General features: G+C 40.7%; 1 protein-coding gene across 1 annotated transcript in view; it reads right to left on the reverse strand.

Annotated features, from left to right (window-relative positions):
• Window positions 1–500: 500 nt before the first annotated feature.
• CFAP221 (cilia and flagella associated protein 221) overlaps window positions 501–10,278 on the reverse strand; it is an 87,657-nt gene continuing 77,879 nt past the window's right edge. The window contains exons 21-23 of the mRNA XM_023762517.1: window positions 8,985–9,077; window positions 7,710–7,805; window positions 501–609 (exon numbers count right to left, since the gene is read on the reverse strand). Of these exons, the coding sequence (XP_023618285.1) occupies window positions 501–609; window positions 7,710–7,805; window positions 8,985–9,077 (298 nt within the window). The remainder of the gene's footprint in view (window positions 610–7,709; window positions 7,806–8,984; window positions 9,078–10,278) is intronic.

Below are 10,278 nucleotides of genomic sequence, written 5' to 3' on the forward strand. Positions count from 1 at the left end.
AGCACCTGGCTCCTCCCCCTTTCCGCAGAGGCTCACTCCCTGCTCCAAGTCTTTGTCCACAAAGTCTCCCACCTAGACGCTTTAGACCAGCCGAGGGCAAACTACGGCCCGCGGGCCGGATGCGGCCCGTTTGAAATGAATAAAACTAAAAAAAAAAAAGACCGTACCCTTTTATGTAATGATGTTTACTTTGAATTTATATTAGTTCACACAAACACTCCATCCATGCTTTTGTTCCGGCCCTCCGGTCCAGTTTAAGAACCCATTGTGGCCCTTGAGTCAAAAAGTTTGCCCACCCCTGCTTTAGACATTGCCATCATACTAATGACATTTTATTTTTAAAAAGAAAAGTTATAACAAATATATACACATCATCCACATATCCACATTTCATTTTTTTCTCTAGAAACTTTAATTGCAAAAATGGCTGGAACATAAATAGACACAGAGGACCACAGTGACTTGCAGAAAGCCGATGAGAGGAACTGGCCAGCTGGTTTTTATTCTAGAATCAGGTATGAGTTGAGAGCTTTGGCCCGCACATTCTTCATCTCCTCCAGCACCTTGTCTCCTGTCTTCTCCGTTGGTTGTGCCTGGTCTCTCACCTCTCTAAATATCAAACAACCAGACAAGGATACATCAGGGCACTCACAGAACACCCACGCCACCCACCAATGCCTCAGTGAAGGTTTAAGGTATATATATATATATATATATATATATATATATATATATGATATTAGTGGTAATGTAGTTGCTAGTGAAACACTTGGCTAAGTGATTCAGACCTGGCTCTCATCTCACTGCACCGTTTCTTTGCATGGCCAAGTTGCCTAAACGTTCAGTCTCCCTTTCTAGATGTAAAAATGGTGGCGATCCCCATCTCCCAGTACTATTGCCAAGTGGAGAGAGAAATGATTCACAGACATCCTAGCACACTGTCTTCTGAATGCTCAGTTGGCTCGTTAAGTCTTCATGTTTGTAAATAAAGTTGACACACAATATCTCTGACTCAGATACAGACTCCAGAAAGGAGCCGGTGGGGGGGGGGGGGGGGGGGGGGGCCGGGCCGAGGGTTAACCCCCCGGAGGAATAGTGGGTGAATGGGGCCCCAAAATTTTTGGGGGGGGGGAAGGAGTTTTTGGGGAAAAATTTTTTCATATTTGGGAAGAAAATAAGAGTGGTTTTTGTTTCAAAGGGCAGATGTCCTAAAGATTGTGAGCTCAGCCATATGATCTGCCTAGACAGAAGAATCTATACTAATAAAAGGGTAATATGCTAATTAGACCAGACATCTTCCAGACATCCTTCTGGACATCCTTCCGGACAAAGCCACTGTGGTGGGGGCCGAGGCAGAGGTGGTTAGGGGCGATCAGGGCGGGCAAGAGAGGGCAGTTAGGGGAATCAGGCTGGCAGGGGAGGGCAGTTGGGGTGATCAGGAAGAAGGCAGAGGGGTTAGGGGTGATCAGGCAGGCAGGCAGGTGAGCAGTTAGGAGCCAGTAGTCCCGGATTGTGAGAGGGATGTCCCAGATTGAAGAGGGTGTAGGCCGGGCTGAGGGACACCCTCCCCCCCGCTGCCCCCGCCCCTGTGCATGAATTTTGTATACTGGGCCTCTAGTATATTATAAAATCAAGTGATTCTGATACATTTTCTAAAGAGGGTGAAATGCAAAGTTCTGCAAATGCCTGGTAGTTTTGCAAAACCAGAAATATCTGAAAATGGAGAATTAAAATGTTCCTTAATACATATACTTAAAAAATTAATTGGTACCATTTTAGGGAATCATTTAAAAATATACAGGTCATGTCTTCCTTTAAAGATATTAATGACTGAGTGATATTGTGAAAATCTAAGGAGTGTTGAATGAAGTTAGTCTCGCAGTTTCCTGGACATTTTACATGATTCCCTTAGTGGGTATTGAGAGAGGGGAGGTCACCACGAGGGTAGCAAAGGATCTATCGGTTAATCACAGCCATGGAGGGAGAGCAGATGGTTCTCTGCATTCATGAAAATAGTATTTGCCAGAAACCAAACAGACAGCAGTCTTCCTGGGGAGTCAAACACCACTGGCGAGTTCCTGTTGCTCTGTCCCTGCCTGTCCGCGCTCTGGCTGTGTGTGTGCCTGACAGCGAGGCTGAGGCTGAAGGAGTGAGGAAAAGGAACAAGAAGGACAGAGAAGACAGAACTGAGCATCAGACAGTGATAGAGCTAAAGAGACTTTCTGAACCAAAAGAACTTTTGAAAATCATCTATGGGATATTACCTGTTGGAGTACTAGTCAGCCAATAAAATGATAATTATGTTGACAATTTTAACACATGAAAAAATGTACAAAAACAATTTAAACTGCAAAATATTTGAATTCAAAATGCATGGCTATGTTTATTAAAATGTGTGAAATGTATGTGTATTTTGAAAAAACTGGAAATTAATTTGGTGTGCAAAATATGTTCAGTTTATTGTTAGTTTATTTTGTTTGGTAAAGTAGCTAAAATACATTTAAAAAGGAAAAAAGATATACTACTTGGGTGGATATATAAAATAATAATTTCTATTTCATTTAATAATAATTTGATAATCCAGTGGCATTAAACATTAGCTTTGCGGGATGAAAAACCAGGTTAAAGAGCAAGTAAGCAGTGAGGTACTGGATATCCCTCACTCATGGGACAAGCTATTCTATGTTGAGGGGTAATTTTTGAAACAGAAAAAAAAGTTTTAATTTAAAACTCCTAGTCAACTGCTTGGAACCTGAAACAAAATGCAGTGCAAAGGGCATCTATTTGCTGAGGTGTGGGAGGTTTCATGGGCTATGTAGTGCAACATGTTATTTTATTGGTAATTAATTGATCAAAACAGAGCCCACTGAAATTCTACCTAAACTTTTTATTTCCTAAATTTCCTTTTAGCGGACACTGCCAAACTATTTTCTGAGAAGAGCTTGTTTCTTTTTTACCTTTATTGTTGAAAGTCTTACCTATGTCCTCCTATTTCCCCCATTGACCCCTTCTAGACTGCCCCCACTCCCCACTCCAGGCCTTCACCCCTTATTGTCTTTGTCCCTGGATTATGCATATATGCATACAAGTTCTTTGATCTCTTCCCACCCACCCACCCTCCCCCGCCTTCCCTCTTAGATTCAATGTATGTTCCATGCTTCTATGTCTCTGGATCTATTTTGTTCATTGGATTTCACATATGAGTGAAATCATTTGATACTTGTCTTTCTCTGACTGGCTTATTTTGCTTAGCACAATACTCTCCAGGTCTCTCCATGTTGTCTCAAAGGGTAAGAGATCCTTCTCTTACTGCTGGATCTTTTTTTTTGGGGGGGGGGGTCTAAGAAGCTCTTTCATCATTTATTTTGAATGATAGCTCTGCTGGATATAGTAATCATTGTTTCAGATCCTTGTTTTTCATTACCTTGAATACCTCATGCCATTCCCTTCTGGCCTATAGCATCTGATGAGAAATCAGCTGACAGTCTTATGGGAGTTCCTTTGTAGGTAACAAATTGCTTTTCTCTTGCTGCCTTTAAGATTCTCTCTTTGTCTTTAATTTTTGGCATTTTAATTATGATGTGTCTTGGTGTGGGCCTGTTTGGGTTCTTCTTGCTTGGGGTTCTCTGTGCCTCCTGCACTTGTGTGCTTTTTCCTTCACAGGTTATGGGAGTTTTCTGCCTTTATTTCTGCAAACATGTTCTCTATCTCTTCTCCTTCTGGCACTCCTATATGCAAATATTGTTACATGTCACGTTGTCCCACAGCTCTCTTAAGCTGTCCTCCTGTTTTTTAATTGTTTTTTCTTTTTGGTTCTCTGAGTGTGTGATTTATTTCTACCCTGTCTTCTAACTCACTGATATGAAGTTACATATCTTTTCTCATGCTGTTGAGCATCTTTGCCATCATTATTCTGAATTCTATACAGTGGGGCCTTGACTTACGAGTGTCCAAACTAATGAGTTTTTTGAGATACGAGCCGTCTCTCGGCCGATTTTTGCTTTGAGTTGCGAGCTAAAATTCGGGTTACGAGCCAGCTTCAGATACCCCACCGCTAGTTGGCGCAGCGAACGTCACAGTGAACGCCACAACATCAGCCCAGCATCACGTGTCTCACTCGTTCACTTTAAGATTTGACATACGAGTAATTTGAGTTATGAGCTCTGTCACGGAACGAATTAAATTAGTAAGTCAAAACCCCACTGTATCTGATAATTTTCTTATCTCCATTTCATTTATCTCTTCTTCTGGAGAATTCTCTTGTTCTTTCATTTGGGGCTTGTTTTTTTTTTCGCCATTTTGGCTGCCTGTTTGGGTTTGTGTCAATGTATTAGGTAGATCTGCTATGACTCCCAATTTCTGGTGCAGGACAATGTCAGACACTCTGACTGGCCCTGAGTACCCTGTTTGGAGCTATCAGCAATCCACAGCTTGTGGCTCCCTCTGCTGGAGCTCGGTGCCTTTGGAAAGGACCAAGATGTGCGCCAGGGTCTGGTGAAGAGCTTGTTTCTGTAGGTCTCTGAAACCATCACAAAGACACTGAAGGAAACCCACACTACTCTCTCTAAGACATGTGGGCATTCCTTTAAACAAAGGCAGGGCCTCAAGCCTTGGCTGGTCTTGTGAAGTGGTTAGAGCATCAGCCAGTGCACCCAAGGGTCTCAGGTTTGATTCCTGGTCAAGGTAATATACCTAGGTTGCAGGTTTGATTCCTATCTGAGCGATGTGTCTCTTTCACATCTCTCTCTCTCTCTCTCTCTCTCTCTCTCTCTCTCTCTCTTATTCTCCCTCTCCCTCCCTGCCTTCCACTCTCTCTCTAAAAAGAAAAGAAAAAAAAAGTCAGAGGCTCCTAAAACACCTCAAACACATTTAGAAGATGAACTGAGAAATTTACAACACATATAAGAAAAGGTAATTATCCTTAATATATGAGGGACTCTTACAAATAAATAAGAAAAAGATACCATTTCCTATAAAATAGTCAAAATAAGCCCCTCATTAAAAAAAAATAGTTGATAAGCTAAGGAAAATGTAATATCTTTTGAAAACAAAAGAAGTTAGAATTAAAACAAGAAGATGGACATTTAAAAACTTATCATATTGGTAAAGAATTAAAAACATTATAATATTTTGTCGAGGGCATTTGAATGTGGGCAGTCCTGACCTCTGCTGGTAGGAGGTATGCTGATGTACTTTGTGGGCGACAATTAAACAATATGTATTAAAACTTTACAATGCACGTTGTTGTAGCATTTACATTTCTGGGAATTTATCCTAAGGAAACAGTCTGATAAGTTTGCAAGAAATTATGGCACAAGGATGTTTACTGAAGCACTACTGGTAACAGCAAAACATTGAAAAGAATTTACATGATCATCATAAGAGGGTTGGCTAACTAAATTATGGTACATCTACCAGTGAAATATAATGATGTGTGTTTGTATTTATAAATATATGTTTATGATATACTAGTTGCCCAGTCCATGTATTCATGTACATTGAAAGGAAATGAATTAGAAGAAATATTTTAATATTGCTCTTTCTCTATAAAAGAAGTGTCATAGATGAAAGAAAGTTAGTAAAATACATATGAAAATAATATATAAATTGATTAATAAATAAACAATAATATCAATAATATGTGAGCGTGAGGCAGTCTGCATTTCTATTGTGCCAATAGTTGGTCTTCAGATACATTCTATCAATGCTGCCACTTTCTTTCAGCCTCAGAATGTCAACAAAAACAATCAAATTCATGATCGATAATGACAGATTGAAACACACATGTGTGATTGGCGCCAGCAAGAGCTTTATATGTATCACGCATGCGCAAGTCAGTATTTATTTTTATATTTTATTTATTTATTTTTAAAATATATTTTATTGATTTTTTACAGAGAGGAAGAGAGAGGGATAGAGAGTTAGAAACATTGATGAGAGAGAAACATCGATCAGCTGCTTCCTGCACACTCCCCACTGGGGATGTTCCCGCAACCAAGGTACATGCCCTTGACCGGAATCGAACCTGGAACCCTTGACTCCGCAGGCCAATGCTCTATCCACTGAGTCAAACTGGTTAGGGCTCAGTGTTTATTTTATTTTTTTAAAAATATATTTTATTGATTTTTTACAGAGAGGAAGGGAGAGAGATAGAGAGTTAGAAACATCGATGAGAGAGAAACATCGATCAGCTGCCTCCTGCACATCTCCTACTGGGGATGTGCCCATAACCCAGGTACATGCCCTTGACCGGAATCGAACCTGGGACCTTTCAGTCCACAGGCCGACGCTCTATCCACTGAGCCAAACCGGTTAGGGCTCAGTGTTTATTTTTAAATTGCCAATGCGCATCAGTGTACTGGCCGGTCGGTCAGTCAATTAGCCTTTTATATATAGAAATTGCTAAATAAAAGTGTAGCCCAGCTGGCATGGCTCAGTGGTTAAGCTTTGACCCAGGAACCAGGAGGTCGAAATTTGGTTCCTGGTCAGGGCACATGCCTGGGTTGTGGGCTCGATTCCCAGTGTGGGGCATGTGGGAGACAGCCAATCAATGATTCTCCCTCATCATTGATGTTTCTATCTCTCTCTTCCTGTCTGAAATCACTAAAATATATATATATCTTAAAAAGACAAAATAATATGAATAATATGATTGAATTTTGGTAAAACATATGTACATTTATTTACTTAAATAAATATTTGGATGGCCATACATCAAAAAGTATAAGTTACTGCTTTTAGGTGGTAGGGTTATGTTTTTATTATATATATATTTTAAATGTGTTTTATTGATTTAAAAGAAAGGAAGGGAGAAGGAGAGAGTTAGAAACATCAATGATGACAAAGAATCATTGATCAGCTACCTCATGCACACCTTCTACTAGGGATCGAGCCCAAAACTCGGGCGGTGCCCTGACCAAGAATCGATCCATGACCTCCTGGTTCATGGATCGACCCTCAACCATTGAGCCACACCAGCTGGGCAGCTTTTGATTATTTTTAATAACAAAAAGCATTTTTTTAAATAAAAAGAATTTTTAAAAGTATACCTGGAATTTCAAACTTATGAACCATATGAACGACATGTGGTTATGTCCATTATAAAAATATTAATCAATACCAGTTTCTTTAAGGATGATGATGTTTGCTTAGCTGGCTGGCCCCTGATGGAGAGGCAAAGGGAGACATCAACATCTGCCAAGCATCTGGTTCACATCTAGCAACTAGCTTGGTGTCTTCACATTTGAGTCTTATTTAATCCTCACAACTGCCTGGGAGAGTTTGTTTTCTGTGTGTTACCAATGAGGAAACTGAGACCCAGTTGCTAAAGGTAAGTAACCTGGCTGGCGATCTCACATGTCATAAACGGTGGAGTTGGGACTCATAGGTCTCATTTGGCTCCAGAGCCTGGAATGAAACTCCTTTCGTATGGGATGACACTCCTTCAGCTATCAATAAGAAACAAACACATCTCTGAGATTAATTGATAAGCAACTGGAAAAGTTGGATTCAGTTTTTAAAGGTGTATTTGCTAACAGTATTTAAAGGAATGCAGCGTGCCTAAAATAAAATACACATCTAATTATCAAAAGTATAGGAAACCTCTTTTCTTAAAACCCGAGATTCAGACAACATGACAGTTCTGTGGTTCGTGTCGGGCAAATTTTATCCAAGGCCACCTCTTAGTAGGCATAAAAGCATCCACTTACTTCTCCTTTTTGGTGTCCTTGTGGTCCAACATAGGGAATTCCACTTCGATCATTTCTGGAGTCAACATAATTTCCATATTCTGTTCACAGAGCTCACTGAAAAGGAATAAGAAAACTGTTTAGCTGGAACAGTTTTTCCTTCCCAAAATAAAAGAAATACTGAATCATTTAAGAGTTATGCAACTCCTGTGGTCTTCTTCAAGGTTAGTTCTACCTACTTGTGTTGAGTCCGTGTTAAGAGAAGCAGAGGGCTGATAAATTGCTTTCCACCAATGAACAACAGTAGGAGTCATTATTTATAACCAGAGAATAAAAAGCAATGTTTAAAACAGGATTACAGAATTCATGTTCTTTTCAAGTGTACGTGGAACATTTACCAATATTGACCATATCCCAGCCTATAAAGAAGGCCTGAGTGAGTTCCAAAGATTGAAGTCATTCAGGGTACAATCTCTGCCCACAATGGAATTTGAATAGATTTCAACTGCAAAGAAGATAACTAAAAAAAATCCACAACTGTTTGAAAAATTAAACAATATGTTTATAAATAATTTATGGGTGAAAGAAGAAATGAAAGGGAAAGAGCCTATGTTATCTTTGGTCTGCTATCCCTTAGGCCGGGAGTCAGCGGGCTTTTTCTGTAAAGGGCTTGCAGGTCACACAGTCTCTTGTGTAATTACCAACTCTGCTTTTGTAGCATGAAAGGAAATAGAAAATACTCAAATAAATGGGTGTGGTTATGTCACAGTAAAACTTTGTTCACACGTCAGTAAAACTGATGACAGGAGATCAGCTATGTCTCAGATACTGGGCATTTCACTAATTGATTATTTACATATAAAAATGCTTAAGTGGGCACAGTGATAGGAGCTTCAAGGACATATTTCCACTGGCTGCTGGATGCTCATCAGTGAAATTAAATGTAAGTGCCTTGGTTTCGGGCCTGTTTTGTTATCCCTCTCCAAGTCCTACCTGTCATTCAAGTACTGACCCAAGTCTACACGACCACTGAAGTCTCCCCACCCACCCACACGGCCTCTGCTCTCCCCTCCCTTGAGCTCCCAGACACCTAAAGATCAGCACATTTGAGCCCTAGAGACCGTGTATCCCCTGCAATGAATTTAATATCTTAACTACTTCGGGGTTCGGCTGGCTGTGAGCCTGGTCTCATTTGGGTTGCAAGCTCAGGCACTGAATGCTCCTCTGAAATCTCTCGCAGCATCCAGCATAATTGTGGAAAACAGACTACATTAGAGACAAAGGTGAAGACCGTACCGTTCGACTGTATCCAGTCTGTCTTCTTCTGGTAAGGCTTTAAGAGTCGCAGGGACGTCTATAGGAAGCATAACTGAACTGAGGGAGTCACAGCTGTGGGAAAATCACACAAGCAGCCAAAGGTAAATGATCACGGTAGCAGTCTTGGGGTCTTTGCATAATTTCCTAAAGCACTTTTGTTGTACCCCCGCGAGGCCTTTACCATTCTGTCCGCCTTCGCTCCTGGAATCCCACTGACGTTTTCCTAGGGGCAAAGGCGGGGGTGTGACAGGTCCCAGTCAAATCCAAGAACATGTTGCCAGATAAGACATTTCCCAGGGTTCAGAAACATAGTTTGTTTTTTTTTTGTATAAGAAAGAAGGGAAAGTGAGGAAAATACATATATTCTGCTTAGCATTATAAAGAGAAACTAAGGATGGAAAAGTTAGAAGACCAAGCTGGTTGGTTACCACAAAGGCTGGGAGGGGGCGGGAGGTGTGACATTGCTCCCTATGCCTTTCCTGTCCTTTTGAGTTTGGAGAGCACGTCGATGCTCTACACATAAAACAACAACATTAAATCTATAAGAAAGGAAAGAAAAAACCCTAAACGGAAAGCAAACGAAAACAAATAATGTTTCACATGAATTTCATAGCCACACTGAAGAGACAGAAGAGAAAGAGAGGGAGGAAGAGAAAGAGAAAGGGGGAAAAAAAGGGAAGGAAGGAAGGTGGGAAGGAGAAGTCATCCAAGCAATTTATAAATACAGTACCTGACTATATACTTCCTGCTTTGAATGTGGTGGGGATCGGGGAAAAACTACAAATAAATCCGAACTCTATTGTGCTTGCTTATTAAAGTGGTTATAGGTGTGGTGATTCTGAGATGAGTTTAGATGTGCTGTAAAACTGAGCAAGTAAATGTGTTAGGAGCCAGGGTTCTCACAGTGAGAGAAGGAACATACAAATATGAGCGGGGGAAGGAAGCAATACTCTATGGATAGAGAATTTGTATAAGCACTGTGTGAAGTCATGATTTCTGATATATACTGTATATGTGTATGTACATGTGTTTATGTGCACATGTATACGTACACATGTACACAATATATGTGTGTGTGCATGTGTTTTGGTGTGTACGTGTGTGTGTGTGTGTGTGTGTGTGTGTGTGTGTGTGTGTATTCCCTACATACACACCCTGGCTTATCTGCTGAAGAGGCCAAGAAAGAAGCCCCTCCCCCGCCAGGGGCAATGTGTACAGGGAGCGCCCGATATTGTCTTTCATGTCATTCCTCACTGAAAGGAACCCAGGGAAT

This window comes from Myotis lucifugus, unplaced genomic scaffold (assembly GCF_000147115.1).
Source record: "Myotis lucifugus unplaced genomic scaffold, Myoluc2.0 scaffold_247, whole genome shotgun sequence".
Lineage (NCBI taxonomy): Eukaryota > Metazoa > Chordata > Mammalia > Chiroptera > Vespertilionidae > Myotis > Myotis lucifugus.